At 44.3% G+C, this 16,778-nt stretch overlaps 1 protein-coding gene across 1 annotated transcript in view; it reads right to left on the bottom strand.

Moving 5' to 3' along the window:
* Positions 1-4,058: 4,058 nt before the first annotated feature.
* The window catches only part of LOC120524075 (transmembrane protein FAM155A-like), a 568,921-nt gene continuing 556,201 nt past the window's right edge, over positions 4,059-16,778 (bottom strand). The window contains exons 2-3 of the mRNA XM_039745931.1: positions 9,226-9,397; positions 4,059-4,634 (exon numbers count right to left, since the gene is read on the bottom strand). Coding sequence (XP_039601865.1) covers positions 4,336-4,634; positions 9,226-9,397 — 471 coding nt within the window. The 3' untranslated portion in view covers positions 4,059-4,335. The remainder of the gene's footprint in view (positions 4,635-9,225; positions 9,398-16,778) is intronic.

Here is a 16,778-nt window from a genome sequence, read left to right as displayed (position 1 = left end):
AGGGGAGGTGAGGCTTGTTGCTACCACACCTCGCATTTCTCCTCTGTATTTGAACAGGAAATGTGCAATTTCAACAATTTTGACTATAAAAATTATATGAATCATACAGTAAACAAATTAATAGCACAGACCAGTGGGCACATTTACTTTGTTATCATTATTAGTTTTTTTACTTTTCATGGTGACAGGTGAGGCTCTGCCTCTCCTGCCTCCCCTGACCACACACCCCTAGATGGCACCATAATGGAAGGACTGGGGGAGAAGACATATACAGGGCACTGCCTCCCCTGGAGCGCTAGATGGCAGCCTCCTGGGTTGCGGGGACATCACGGTTTACCATAGAACACCATGGAAATTAGAGTTCTGTAACTCAGCCCTGTTGGGTACCATGCAGGCCACCAGAAGCAGCTGCAGAGCCTTCACCACACCTGGGAGACTTTCCATACCTACTGTATATAACATTTACCTTTATATTTTGTTCTTTGACAGCAATTTACATATAACAAGTCTTATTTCTTTAAACCAGGTCTTGGCTCTTAATGATGAACTATTTTGGGACTTCACATTATACTTCTAATGAGTTTGCACGCAGTTTATGTGAGGAACTTTCAGATTTGGGTATGACTGCCAATCCTAATGTGATGTGGGAGACCCTGAAGGTTGCTGAGGGTTGTGTTATGGTGTTACCGGTGTTCCCAGAAGGAGGTGTTTCATCTCGCAGGGCACCCTGGATATCATCGAGAGGAGTCGCAGCGCACGGCTCAATGGCAACTCTAGTCTGTACCGGGAACTGAGAAGGACGGCTCTGAGGGCAGATAAAGAGGCGTTTGTTAGAGGAATCTGTGAGCAGGTGACACACCATCTGTGGTCTAGTGACCCACGTCCTGCTTACAGAGGAATCAAAGCATTACGCACATCCGAATCTGTTCCTCGGAGAGTCACAGTCAGGGCAGCTGATGGAACGGTCCTTATGGATGACACTGCAGTTGTGACCCGCTGGGCTGACTACTTTGAGGTGTTGTTCAAAGCTAGGATGTTGGATATCTCTGGTCCTCAGTTCTTGCAGCTGATCCTCCAATTAGCTGTGAGCTCCCCGATCTCACTGAGATGGCACAGGTGGTGAACCAGCTGAGGGGGTTAAAGGCTGCAGGCTGTGGTATCCGGGGTGAACTTCTCCAGGCTGGTGGTAAGGCTGTACTCCTGGCATTGCAAGCAATCTTTGCTTCCATTTGGGAGACTGGCATCATCCCAACTGACTGGAAAACAGGACTTGTCATCCGTATCTGCAAAGGGAAGGGTGATCGCATGGATTGAAGCAACTACAGAGGGATAACACTGCTCTCGGTGCCGGGTAAGATCCTTGCTAGGGTCATCCTCAATAGCATCCGTGGTCACTTGCTCACCTACTAGCGACCGGAACAGTCTGGTTTTACGTCTAAGAAGTCCACTATCGACCGCATCCTGGCACTGAGGGTTCTCATGGATCACAAACGCAAATATCGGCAGAGTTTCTTTGCAGCCTTTGTCGATTTTCACAATGCATTCGACTCAGTTGATCGAGCTGTGGCCCTGTGGGACATCCTGAGGGTTCGCGGGATCCCCACGAGGTTGCTGGATATCATGGCCGGCCTGTACACTGGTGCTATGAGTGCTGAGCAGAGTGGAGGCAGGACCTCTGCGATTTCCCCAGTTGATTTTGGAGTTCGTCAGGGGTGTGTTCTGCTCCTATAATGTTCAGTGCTTGTATGGACTGGGTGTTGGGCAGGGTCGTGGGGTCCAGCAGCTGTGGGACATTTGTTAGTGAAGAGAGATTCACTGATCTTGACTTTGCTGACGATGCTGTGACCTTCGCAGAGTTAATGGAGCCTCTGATGGAGGTGCTCGATAGACTAAGTGAGGGGTCCGAGCTTGCGAGTGTCCTGATAAAAACCAAGAGCAAGGCCTCTAATGACTTCTTGGGCACGGCCATCAGCAGTATGTCTGTCTGTGGAGAGAGTGCTGACCTCGTCACTGAGAGGTTTACTTACCTTGACAGTGACATTCATGTGACTCTGGTGACTCTTCCTATGAAGTCAGTAGATGGATTGAGAGAGCATGGGGGGGGGGTCATGAGGTCGCCGGAAAGAGATGTTTGGCGCTCCCGATATCTATGCAAAAGGACGAAGGTCCAAGTCTTTAGAGTCCTGTCTTGCTATATGGTTGTGAGACATGGACACTATCCAGTGACCTGAGATGAAGACTGGACTCCTTCATGTGTGTCTCTCCAGAAAATCCTTGGGTCCCATTGGTTTGACTTTGTGTTGCTCTCGAATGAGGCACATGACCTGCATTGTGAGGGAGCATCAGTTACGGCACTATGGTCATGTGGCTCGATTACCCGAGGGTGATCCAGCTCATAAGATCCCCATTATTGGGGACCCGAGTGGCTGGACCAGGCCAAGGGGTCGCCCACGTAACACCTGGCTGCGGAAGATAGAGGGTCATTTCCAGAGGGTGGGACTGGACCGCATGTCTGCCTGGGGGTTGCCAACTGGGATCCCGAGTTGTTTCGTAGTGTAGTGGGTGCGGCAATGCACTGTACCAGTGCATGCTCCCCAACTTGACTTGGCTTGACATTATACTTAATAACAGAGGTGTGTTTCTGGGCCATACCATTTATCTGCATGCTGATTGGTGTGTTTGAATCGCTTCATATTCACTACATATAAATGAAACTGTCATCATATTGGTACGACTCTCGGTCCTCAAAGGCCACCTGAGTTTTCCTTTTTTTCTTCCATCATAAGGCCCACTGACAGTGCTGTTATGGGTTCTGTCTCTGAGGTCGAAGCCCATGGGTAATCAACATGGCAGGATTAAAGGACGGCTATGGGTGCTGATCTGCGGGTACCAAATCCCTGAAATATTTAAAGATTATCTTTGTGCTCTTTCCTTGCGTGTACGTTCAGTTTTGACCGTCATTTTTTTTTTTAATTGAATTTCTACCTTTTCAGATATGACGATTTTGTTTTTGTTTAATTGCTGCATATTTTTACGGATTGTTACCTTTTTTCTTTTGCTTTTCTCACCAACAAATACTGGATTATGACTCTTTCCACAATAAATAACTATGACTTTGGTTTCTAAGTACGAGGGACATTCCCTTTTTTTAGCTCTGTTTATTAAACATTTCAAGCACAAATGATGACACTTTTCTACATGGGCACCTTCCTTTGCAATGCAATTTTCCCAGAGTGTCGTACCAACCTTTTAATGCCCAATGACTGCTCCTCTCGCCCGCCTTCATCGTTTCCAACGAAACTACCAAAGTGCGGAAACTTTTTGAACGTCCCTCGTACTTTGTGCTTTATCTGTGTTTTGAGGCATCTTGAGCGCCATCCAGCTGTGCACTGACACATGCCAGTGTACCGTAACACAAACCCAAATTTGGCTTCAGAAAGTCAATGGAAGAATGAAGCAGAAAGACAAATTACAAGCAAATCTTTTTGGACTTTGGGGGGAAAAAACAAATCGGAAACTAACTTGGATGTTCATCTGAGCAAAGACACAAGAGAAAGGACACAAATGACTTTAGGAGTTGAGAAGCCAATGGGCACGGGCCTGCTGTTCATTTGTGACGCCAAGTTGGCAGAGGCTCTGCGGTACCCTTTTTCATCTTCATTATGTTGGGTGGGTGTGCAGGTTAAGTAGCTTGGCTTTGCTCAGCTGGTTCGGTGTGTGCCCACCACTCCACCCTGATGGAGGCTGGCACTTGCAGCTTTTGATCCAAAGGACAAGACTAGAAGTTTGTGTGTGCCAGGATGGGCATACAGTTGCATTAATGGAAGAAGACTGCCAGCCCAGGGCTGTGCCATACAAATAAAAACCAACAGAGACCAGTGAATGGACGCACACTCTAGGAACTAAAAGTGCTGACCAGGTAAAGTTTTATTTTTTTAATCAACAAAATACCCCTGCCCCAGAAAAAAAAAAAAAATAATACTAATAATAATATTGAATCAAAAGTAATTAAATAATCCAAAATAAGAAAAAAAAAAAAGAAAAGGGAACCAAATAAATCTTAGAATAACCTAGTGCAAAAAAATCCCAAACAGTAAATCCCAGTGTATAAAATGGTGTGGGAAAACTAGAAAACTGGCTTCTAAGGAAAACCTCAAGTTAATAAAAGGCTGTGGCGTTTCGCTCCTTGTCCTTCTCCTTTGCGTGTGTCGGTGTACATACGTGTGTGCGTGTGTCCCTTCTGTTTGCGATCTCGGCCCACCCCTCTCACTTTCTTGCCGATGGGATCCATGGTCTTGGCTGTGCTGGTAGCAGTGGCCAATCGGCCGGGCTCCGTCACTCTTCATTGGTCGGGTGGTCTTCCAGAGTCGAGAGCCCCCCCAAACTGAGCCCCGTGGAGTTCTGTGCTGCCGTCACCGTGACGACCGTATGTAAGAGAATTAGCACTAAGATGCACAGTTTAAGCCTGCTGTTGCACAGTCTGGATGCTGCAGAGGTTGCAAGCGATGTCCTATGATGGTACAAGACGGAATCGGTTGCTTTTATAGTCCCTTTGGATTGGTGATCTGCTATAAAGTCCCATCTGACATCACAGCACTCTGGTTCTGCATTGGTCGGAGGGTTATCCAAGAGCCCTGGAAAATAAGGGGAAAGCGTTATCGCTCAGTTTTGGGAGAAACATGACATGAGTGAAGGGGTCTGGGTAGGCCCATGACCACCCATTAATTTTTATTACAATTGACAGTTAGCCTACGCTGCATCCATTTTAATACACACCTCCCTTAATTAAAATATCAATGAAACTTAATAAATACTTTTGAATATGATGCGCTGTTACAAAAATGTTTAATAAGTTTTAACGCGAAAAGATGCCGATGGAAGAAGAGGAGAAACGGTCAGCTAGGGTGGAGAAAAGAAGAGCAGCTCAGGAAGTAGCAAGCGCATAAACCTCTGAGCACATGAATGGAAAACGTACAGAGAAAGACGATGAAGACTAGGAATGCTCAAGTCAAGTGTATTCACTGTACGTTATCATGCAGTGCGCCGTTACTGGTTTAATAATAATAATAATAATAATAATAACCCAACTTGAGATAAATTTAAGCCCACCATTTTATAAATACCTGGTGCTGCTTTCGAGGATAACGGCCTCTTCTTTCATGTGCCTAATCAATGACTATCATTTAGTAGAACGCTGAGTGTAGACTCAAAGAGCTGCTACAGGTGTATGGATAAAACACAAATTACATGCTTGAAAAACTTCACTAAATGAAAACTAAACCCAAAATGTCTTTTATATGTAACTGTAGTAATGACCAAGAAAAATGATTAATCTCATGGTTTTAGGAACAACGAAGATTAAAAAAGAAAGTTCACGATATAATGCAAGCCAATGGTGAGCAATGCTGTCCAACAGAAAACAAGGTGAGGAACATTCATGGAAAAAATAAAAATAAATCTGCTGTTGTTGGTGTCACGTAATCCACATTTCAGTTATCTGGTAGTTTGCTCACAATATGTAAGGCACATTGTTTTTGCTAATTGTTAAATGTATAGCAGCTGCTTCTTCAAATGGACTACAATTCTCAGCAGTCCCAGGAGTTCGGTGGCATTGGGCAACTATAGCTGCTGCTGTGGGGGTTGCTGGGAGAAAGAAGGCATGGCACAGAATTTAAAAGGGAATCTTAAGAAGCTGGCGGGATCGCAATCATCCGTCTTTTTACTTTCTCAAATAGGGTGTATAGGGAAGTTATTGTAATCATACAAAGATTTGATGTTGAAATTTGGATGAATCTCGATGTTTTAGACCTGCCTAACTTTCTTTTATGCGAAATATAGAGAAGTTATTGTAATCGTCCAAAGATTCGATGTCGAGATTTTGATGAATCTCAACGTTTTAGTTCTCCCTGAACTTCTCATATACAAAATGTAGGGAAAATGTAATCGTCCAACGATTTGATGTCGAAATTTGGATGAATCTCGATGTTTTAGACCTGCCTAACTTTCTTTTATGCGAAGTATAGAGAAAGTATTGTAATCGTCCAACGATTCGATGTCGAGATTTTGATGAATCTCAACGTTTTAGTTCTCCCTGAACTTCTCATATACAAAATGTAGGGAAAATGTTGTAATCGTCCAAAGATGTGATGTCGAGATATTGATTAATCTTTATGTTTTAGACCTCCCTGACTTTCTCGAATACGACATTTAGGGAAAGTATTGTAATCGTCCAAAAATTTTAATTTGAGATTTTGACGAATCTCAACGTTTTAGTCTTCCCCAAGTTTGAAAATACCATTTTTGGAATTATGTCTGTGTGTGTGTAAACACTTGATTTCTATCAAGTGGTACTTTACCTTTTATTCATGCAGCTGCAGAGTCTGATTTATTCAAATTTTACAATAATTGTGCAATATATTATTGATTTGATTTGTTATTGATGGTTCTTTACTGTACATACAGTGCATCCGGAAAGTTTTCACAGCGCATCACTTTCTCCACATTTTGTTATGTTACAGCCTTATTCCAAAATGGATTAAATTCATTTTTTTCCTCAGAATTCTACACACAACACCCCATAATGACAACATGAAAAAAAGTTTACTTGATGTTTTTGCAAATTTATTAAAAATAAAAAAATTGAGAAAGCACATATAAATAAGTATTCACAGCCTTTGCCATGAAGCTCCAAATTGAGCATCCTGTTTCCTCTGATCATCCTTGAGATGTTTCTGCAGCTTCATTGGAGTCCACCTGTGGTCAATTCAGTTGATGTGACCTGATTTGAAAGGCACACACCTGTCTATAGAAGGTCCCACAGTTCACAGGTCATGTCAGAGCACAAACCAAGCATGAAGTCAAAGGAATTGTCTGTAGACCTCCGAGACAGGATTGTCTCGAGGCACAAATCTGGGAAAGGTTACAGAAAAATTTATGCTGCTTTGAAGGTCCCAATGAGCACAGTGGCCTCCATCATCTGTAAGTGGAAGAAGTTTGAAACCACCAGGACTCTTCCTAGAGCTGGCCGGCCATCTAAATTGAGCGATCAGGGGAGAAGGGCCTTAGTCAGGGAGGTGACCAAGAACCCGATGGTCACTCTGTCAGAGCTCTAGAGGTCCTCTGTGGAGAGAGGAGAACCTTCCAGCAGCAATCCACCAATTAGGCCTGTATGGTAGAGTGGCCAGATGGAAGCCACTCCTTAGTAAAAGGCACATGGCAGCCCACCTGGAGTTTGCCAAAAGGCACCTGAAGGACTCTCAGACCATGAGAAACAAAATTCTCTGGTCTGATGAGACAAAGATTGAACTCTGTGGTGTGAATGTCAGGCGTCACGTTTGGAGGAAACCAGGCACCGCTCATCACCAGGCCAATACCATCCCTATAGTGAAGCATGGTGGTGGCAGCATCACGCTGTGGGGTTCAGGAACTGGGAGACTAGTCAGGATAAAGGGAAAGATGACTGCAGCAATGTACAGAGACATCCTGGATGAAAACCTGCTCCAGAGCGCTCTTGACCTCAGACTGGGGCGACGGTTCATCTTTGAGCAGGACAACGACCCTAAGCACACAGCCAAGATATCAAAGGAGTGGCTTCTGGACAACTCTGTGAATGTCCTTGAGTGGCCCAGCCAGAGCCCAGACTCTGATTGAACATCTCTGGAGAGATCTTAAAATGGCTGTGCACCGACGCTTCCCATCCAACCTGATGGAGCTTGAGAGGTGCTGCAAAGAGGAATGGGCGAAACTGGCCAAGGATAGGTGTGCCAAGCTTGTGGCATCATATTCAAAAAGACTTGAGGCTGGAATGGCTGCCAATGGTGCATCGACAAAGTATTGAGCAAAGGCAGTGAATACTTATGGACATGTGATTTCTCAGTTTTTTTATTTTTAATAAATTTGCAAAAACCTCAAGTAAATTTTTTCATGTTGTCATTATAGGGTGTTGTGTGTAGAATTCTGAGGAAAAAAATGAATTTAATCCATTTTGGAATAAGGCTTTAACATAGCAAAATGTGGAGAAAGTGATGCGCTGTGAATACTTTCCGGATGCACTGTGTATAAGAAGATACAACTCCAGGCACCTCACACTCAGATAAGGAGCCTTGGCTTAAGCTGGGGAACATTTTGCTCGAATTGAGCTTCAGTGGTGGGTGGGACAGGATAGCAGGCTGCTTGCTGCTTGTGCTGATCAACACATTTACTAAACAAAAGACGCTGATGGGAGAGGTGAGAAGGGATTTAAGGTGGACGAGGATTCCAAGTTTTTTTGTAACCTTCAGGAATTTTAGTGTTAAGGATTGTGATGGACGGCCGGGACGTCCCTGAAAGAAAAGAATGGCGGAAGACAGCCTTTTCAGAACACTGCATCCCCCGGGATGCTAGGTGGCAGCTCCCCTGGACGGCAACGATTCCCTGGATTTCCTCAAAGCATTCTGGGACGTGGAGTCTGTTTCCTCAGCCCTGTTGGGTGCCGTGGGTGCCGCCAGGGTGAGTTCACCAAGAACCTGGGTCTACTATTGTGACGACAACCCGGAAGTGGACTATTAAAGGACTCTGGGAAACCCAGCAAAGAAAGCTAGGAGTTGGGAGGGTGTGTAACGGAGCTGCTGTGTTTATTGGTTATTGATTTACGAATTGTGGAGTATGTGGTGCTTTGTGCACTTTATTTAAAAAAGTTATTAAAATTATTCTTGGTGTTTTCTACAAGTATGTCTTGGACATCTGTCTTGTGGGTTTCACAGTGCAACAGCGCCTCTAGTGGCCACAGCATATAATAATAATATTAGCAACCATTGTGGTATTTTAATAACAGACCAATAAAGACATTTCAGTTGAAATGCACCCACCAAAATGTGTTATGTCTTCCATTGCCTTAACTTCATTTCTACTTTCTAGTTAACCCACACACTGATTTGGAAATCCCACGTTAACATTTTTGGAATGAAGGGGAGACTAATTCTTGGATTCTTTTTTTCTGTCACCATACCAAGAGAATGGATTTCTGGGATGCGTTTTCTGACCCTTTCAGGCCCATCAGCAGTGCCATCCTCCGTGTTGGAGGTCCGATTTGTTTGGGGTTTCTCTCTCTCTGGCTGCTGCCTTTTAACTGTGAAATATAACTTCCTGCTTTCTTTACATTTCCACAGCCCAAACTCTGCCCACTACTCCCTCGCCACCCCCAAAACTGCCAGCATGCCCTTTTTCCCCCAGATTGGTGTGGTTTACCTGTACATAAAAAACTTGGCATTCCTCCATAGACGACATCATCATTGTCTGGCAATATAAACGGACACCTCGTCTGGACTTCCAAACAGTATTGCTTGCAAGGAATTCTTTTACTGCAGTGATGTTGTGTTGCTTCAAAATACTGGGAACACAGCCAGAGTTTGTAGACAGTCTGGAAAGACAGGAATTGAGGGGGTGTGAATTAAATTCATGGGGGTAAATAGTAAGCTTATCATAAGGGGCAGGTCTGTGACACAAAATCAACTCGTTACGATAAACCCTCTTCCTTTACGGAAACACTGAGAGCTGCACTGCTATAACACCAGCAGACAATCAGGGGTTAAAAATCCATGCATTTACATATACAGCACTTACCGCCCCCTAGTGGTGTTCTCCATGCTATCCTGCAGGCACAAACTGTACTTCAATCCTAACTTATGTGGGCTTGACCCCAGCCTGTGCCACCCTTTCACCCTTTCCAGCTTTGCAAACCTTTTGCCCCCCCATATAGAGGAATTTTCCACAAAAAGAAACAAAGGCTCTGCTAAACTAAAATATATATTCTGACATCCTTCACCTAGGGACAAAAGCCAATAATGAGTTTATCTTGTGGTAATGGAGGAGGTCTTAGAGGGCAGTTTATTGGCAGACGGTTCTATTGACGGGTTACATAATCAGAACAAGCCGGCAATGCCTCCATTCTCTATTTCCTTGTCCCAGTTTGATTATCTTTTCTTTCTTCTTATTGTCCCCCGTAGGATAAGCTTTGCTCGTTAGATCCATACGTGGCTCTTCTGCTAGATGGCCCGGACACAGACTGGTGGACACCGACAGTTCACCCAGCACACGTTTCATCTGCATATTTACTATTTGCAAAGGTGCACACTACCCCAAAACTCCCCCAAACTCCAGGTCCTCACAAAATGCCTCTTCCTGCTTCAGGCCGCCTCCATTCCTCTCCACCAAGACTTTGTCCTCTGCACTCCCGACTCCAGCAAACGAATGGAGGGAGGCGGCCCCTTTTATCCCTACCCGGACGTGCTCCAGGTGCCACCCGATAATCTTCCGCTGGTACTCCCCAGTGTGGCGGAAGTACTGGTTGCGCACCCGGAAGCACTCCGGGTGTCCCTGGTCTTCTTCCCCCCAGCACTTCTGGGTGAGGCAGGAGTGCTAAGGGCCAGGGCTTCTCAGGCATTCGGGCGCCCCCTGGCGGTGACCATGGGCCCCTATAGGGTTCAGCTTCCAAGCTCAGTTCCCGTAGTCCCCAAAGCCACCAGGGCGGTCGCCCTCTCGTGGTCTGGAGGAGGCGTAAGCCCTCCTCTGGTCCTCCTGGGCGTCCCAGCTGGGTACCACCCTCAGCCACTTGACACACTCTGCAAGTGTGTATGCTTTCAGATGTCCCGCAAAGATTAATCATAAAGAGGCCACACAAGAAAAAATAAATAAAAAAATAAAATAGCAAAGCTCCATGTAAACCTGGAATGTGTGAAAGAAAAAAATAAAAACACAAACTGTCTAAAAGGCTCACAAATTCACCAAAGATCTTAAGAGCACGGGGGCAGCTTATATTCACAAGTGGACTTATTAGTAAATACGGTACTTCTTTACACTTTCAACCAGCAAACTTCAGCCAAAAGAGCATGGGGGTCATCTTATAACTCTAAAGTTATGATCCAGTAAATACGGTACCTCATTAAAAAGCCCAAGCCCTGCACAAAAAGAGCACAGCAGCCATCTTATACTGCAGATTGACATAGAATTGAGTAAATATTACACTCATTTTAATTTCCATCAGTAAACTGTTTTGTCTTTAACGTTTATGAATTTTAAAAAACATTTTTTACATTTGCTATTTTTTTTTAACTGTCCCATTATTGACATCTTTCGGGTATCATTTCATGGTCACAGCCATGTTGTTTGTTGCAACGGTGCCAGTCACGCGTTTTGACAACAATGCATTGTATGACATCCCGGCTGGGTATTATTATTATTATGGTGGTGGCTTAATAATTCTCAGTATAAGCACTCGAGGTTGCTAGCTATTTAGGGAAACAATACTTTGCTTGAATGTTTTGACATCTGATTTTTGCTCTTGCCTTTAGATCACGATGATCAGCTTTCCTTTGACGTAGACCATGGAGCGGCCGCTGTTTCACCATCTGAGGCCACAAGTCCGCCACACCCTCGACCCTCTGCAGTTTCACATACCAGGAGGGAGCGGAGGATATCATCATTTACATGCTACACCGATCCCTCTCCTACTTGGACAGAGGCAGTGGTGCTCTAAGAATTATGTTTCTGGACGTCTCTAGCGCCTTCAACACCATCCAACCTCTGCTCCTCAGGGACAAGCTGACAGAGATGGGAGTAGATTCACACCTGGTGGCATGGATCGTGGAATATCTTACAGACTGACCTCAATATGTGCGTCTCGGGACCTGCAGGTCTGACTTTGTGGTCAGCAACACAGGAGCACCGCAGGGGAGTGGACTTTCTCAGGTCCTGTTCAATCTATAAACATCAGACTTCCAATATGACTCGGAGTCCTGCCACGTGTAAAAGTTCACTGATGACACTGCTATTGTGGGCTGCATCAGAAGTGGGCAGGAAGAGTAGTATAGGAACCTAATCAAGGACTTTGTTAAATGCTGCAACTCAATCCACCTACAACTGAACACCAACAAAACCAAGGAGCTGGTGGGGGATTTTAGGAGGCCCAGGCCCCTCATGGACCCCATGATCATCAGAGGTGACTGTGCAGAGGGTGCAGACCTATAAATACCTGGGAGTGCAGCTGGATGATAAACTGGACTGGACTGCCAATACTGATGTTCTGTGTAAGAAAGGACAGAGCCGACTATACTTCACTAGAAGGTTGGCATCCTTCAACATCTGCCATGGGTGGTGTGCTGGGTAGGCAGCATAAAGAAGAGGGACGCCTCACGCCTGGACAAACTGGTGAGGAAGGCAGGCTCTATTGTAAGCACGGAGCTGGACAGTTTGACATCCGTGGCAGAGCGACGGGCGCTGAGCAGACTCCTGTCAATCATGGAGAATCCACTGCATCCACTGAACAGGATCATCTCCAGACAGAGGAGCAGCTTCAGCAACAGACAGACTGCTGTCACCGTCCTGCTCCACTGACAGACTGAGGAGACCCCACACTATGCGACTCTTCAATTCCACCCTTTGAATGGGGTAAACGGTAACATTATACAAAGTTATTGTCTGTTATACCTTCATTGTTATCACTCTTTAATTTATTATTGTTTTTTATCAGTATGCTGCTACTGGAGTAGGTGAATTTCCCCTTGGGATTAATAAAGTATCTATCTATCTATCATATAGTGCCGTTCACATCTATCTATCTATCTATCTATCATATAGTGCCGTTCACATCTATCTATCTATCTATCTATTACATAGTACTGTTCACATCTATCTATCTATCTACCTACCTATCTTTTGCCTCTTTCTCTCTATATAGCACCTTTCAGTGGTGCTCACCATCCACAGATGAATTACACAGCTTCAGTGCCCTTAAGAGTCAGCCATGCAGCAAGAGAAGTGATGTCCTCACATAAGGAACAAGTGGTGTGACTAATCCGTGAATGAATCCATCTTTATTTATATAGTGCCTTTCAGCAGTGCGCACCATGCAATGATGAATTATGGGTATGATACACCTGTCTCCATATTTTAAAGTGAGGATAATTGACTAACTCACATACCTAAGGAATGGTGTGACTAATCTGTAACTCAATCAGCCTTTATTTATATAGTGCCTTTCAAAAGGAGCTTACCGTCCAAAGATTATTTACTAACCGAATAAACTTATTTCCATATTTTACAGTTGCTGTACCTGCAGGTGAAATGACTCCAACAGATAAGAAATAAATGGTGTGACTAGTTAGTGAAGCAGTCAGACTTCAGTTCTTTAATATGTAGCACCTTTCAGTAGTGCTCACACTATGAAGATATGAAAGGCACTATATGATAGTGTGGACACCAGGGGGCGCTCAGCTCCCGAAACACCTCACACAAGCTGGCTCAGACTCAATAAAGTGTCTTTATTATTGGAAAGTCTTCCACACCAAGCATTTCTTGCCACAGTCACAACCACAACTACAATGAAAACACAAGATAGCATCCAGCAAGTCTTTGTCTTCTCTGTGTCTCCCACAAACCACTGCCTCCTCCACTCCTCTTTGCCAGCATTGCCCACCTTCCTCCCACCTCTGGCTCATCCACGTCAGGCAGGCGGCTCCTTTTCATCTAATCCCCGGGAGTGCTTCCAGTGACACGATGCACTTCCAGGTGAGGTCTGAGCCCTATGGAGTAGGGACTCACATATCCCACAGCTCCCCTTGGCGGCCCCCATGGGACCCAAAAATACATCAACTCCGGGACTACAATACCCTGTCATGCCTTGTGGGCACCCATGTGTGAATCCGAGCCTGGGCTCGCTGCCATTAGCGCCCTGGGGGAGAAAAAGCCCTGTGTATCTCCCTGTCCTTCTGCCTCGAGGGCATCCCATCCCAGGTAAGAACGCAGGCCATCTGTCACAATAGATAGATGTGTTAGATATCGGCCAGTGTATTGGGGGAGCAGAGGGAGACGACCTATTCAGACCAGCGGTTCCCCCGGTACACTAGAGGGCAGCAGCATCCCAGGGCTAGGATTCCCACACAGACTTGTAGTCTCAGGGGGCAGCCCTGTTGGGTTCCAGGGGGGCTTGCAGGGGGAGAAGCTGGGATTAGTAATCGCTACTTTGTGGGGCTTCTTAACTCCTTTGTAGCCTTCATAGTATTATGTTTACCCCTGTTCCTTTTGGGGGTCACTAGCTCTCTAGCTGGAATAAGTTCTTTTGTAATTGCTGCGTTTTAAGACACCCGAAACTATATAGATATAATGTAAAAAAAAGGCGATATTCCTCCCGTAGTGATCCGGCAGTAAAAATCACATAAGAGAAAATAACTTAGCTTTCTTTAATGACGATTTACGTGTCATGACAGACGAGGAAGCCATGACACTTTGTGCATAGTTTGTCATTTTCATCACCGCGCTGAAGGGATTTTCAGGACGGATGACGTTATCACCCATCTGTCCATTGGCTTCAAAGTATTTGGCTGCTGTCCAAGTCTTTTCTACTGGTTTCTCCACGTGCAGACCCTCACTTAGGGTCCAAACAAGGGAAGGAGAGGATTCCATTTCATCTCTAACATACAGAAATAGTCCAATGCCCATTTTCGTAGTTGTCCCCTTCTCTCTTCAAATGCTTGCCCAGCAGTTCTAAATGCTGAGAGCCCCTGTGTGCTAACTTTGGCCTGGCCTGTACATGTGAGTGGATTTAAAAAATAATTATTATACAGAGCATAGTGACATTAAACTTACATTCTTATTACACCCCCAGAAAAAAAATGAATCAAAACATTGAAGATTTTCCAACAAGAAAAATTGTTATTCTGTGTAACAGAAACCTGTCAATACCAAAACACCAGCAAAGGTCTAATTTACATCCACTGCTGTGCTGATGCGATCTTGGGACACGTCCTCCATGTGACATGCTTTGAAACCGTCACCAACACATAGCATGCATTTGGGACAGCACAAGTGTGTTTCTTTGAGCATCTTTCTTATATTTTTTTTTCTGTTGCTTGCACATAAGAGGGTCGAATGTCAGTGCCCGATCCGCATGATCGACGTGCCCCTTTGAGTCGGCGTCCGATGACCAAACTCACACTGTCATCATCCATCCATCCATCCATTGTCTAACCTGCTGAATCCGAACACAGGGTCACGGGGGTCTGCTGGAGCCAATCCCAGCCAACACAGGGCACAAGGCAGGAACCAATCCTGGGCAGGGTGCCAACCCACCGCAGACACTGTCATCAGTAATCATTTAATTCAACTAATGCATCAGTTTCAGTTTGTTCTAAATACGGCTTCGCGTTTACTCGCCATTGTGTTTTGATTGAAAGCTCCACCCCTTCTCATGAATATTGATGAGTTACCTCAGAGCAGGAGTGTCAAACTCCGGTCCTGGAGGGCTGCAGTGGCTGCAGGTTTTCATTCTAACCACCTTCTTAATTAGTGACCAGTTTTTGCTGCTGATTAATTTATTTTGGCTTAGTTTTAATTAACTTGGCCCCTTAGTTGTTTCTTTTTCCTTAACTAGCTGCCAAACAATAATGAGACACAAAACAAGCCGCCACATGATCAGCTCACACAATATCTGAAAATAAAGAAAGGTGAAGGTTCCAGTAAGGTCACCAAAACATCTTGAGGGTGTTCTTAGAAAAAATAGAAAATCAACACTTTTGGAAATGTCTGCTGTGGCAGAATGAGAGCATCAACAAGCCATAGAATTAAATAACAAGTTTAATTATCAGCAAGAATCGGCTTCTCGTTAAGAGATTGGTTGGAGTGAAATTGGTTGAGTTTGAAATCCAAGTTTAGCTAGTCATCTGTTGAAATGAAATGGAGTTTGAGGGCAGACATGTCAGCTTGTCATTTGTTGGCTCACTTCAAATCTCATTTCTGTTTGTCATTTAATGAAAAAAAATGAAATCCTTAAAAACAGGGCTATTAAAATGAAGGGGAAAAAGTTAATTAGCAGTGTAAACTGGTCACTGATTAAGAAAAGGGTTAGAATGAAAACCTGCAGCCTCTGCAGCCCTCCAGGCCCGGAGTTTGACACCTGTGCCTTAGAGTGTGTGGGCAAAACACATAGAAATATTCATGATTTTTTTTTTGCAGTGTTATTTTATTTTAACCACTAGATGGCAGCAGAATACCATTATTCTATTAGTACAGTATATTATACTGTTACAGGAGAAAACAGGGTGAAATGACACCTTTTATTGGCTAACTAAATAGACCACAAATGCAAGCTTTTGAGGCAGCTAAGGCCCCTTCATCAGGTTACACTTTGCCCTGTAGGGAAAAGAAGTTAATTAGCAGTGAAAACTGGTCACTGATTAGGAAAAGGGTTAGAATGAAAACCTGCAGCCACTGCGGTTCACCAGGCCTGGAGTCTGACACCCCTGCTTTAAGCAGACTCTCGTTCAAATGGAGACCTTTAGTCACATAATTACACAATAAAGTAATTAATTACAGTTTCTTTATATTTTTGATGCTGTTGCTATTCATGATAAAACTGTTGACTTCTAATACTATTTTTTTATGACTTTTGATAGAGTTCATTATTTATCACATATGGATAGGCTAATATGGCAGCATCCTGGTAATAAATGGTCCAGCAGTCAATGTGTTAACACTGTAAAAGCAGATCAATACACATCACGCTTAATCACATTCAGGGTTAATACCAGGATTGGCTTGAATGTATCTTTTATTAGTGCCTAACCCACTGAATTAATTAAAATTATTAAGATGTCCACTCACAATGAACGCTGGGTTCAAAGTTGTGTCACATTAGACGACTTTTCCGGGGACTTTCAGTCATAGCCTATTTAATCCTAGTGAGTTGGAGGCAGTTGTGTAGTCTGACATCCCCTGCTACTCGCCCCTCAAACAGGTTTGACTTTGTC

This window comes from Polypterus senegalus, chromosome 2 (assembly GCF_016835505.1).
Source record: "Polypterus senegalus isolate Bchr_013 chromosome 2, ASM1683550v1, whole genome shotgun sequence".
NCBI lineage: Eukaryota > Metazoa > Chordata > Cladistia > Polypteriformes > Polypteridae > Polypterus > Polypterus senegalus.
The sequence above is the reverse complement of the archived record's forward strand: the minus strand, read 5'-3'. Positions and strand labels throughout refer to the sequence as shown.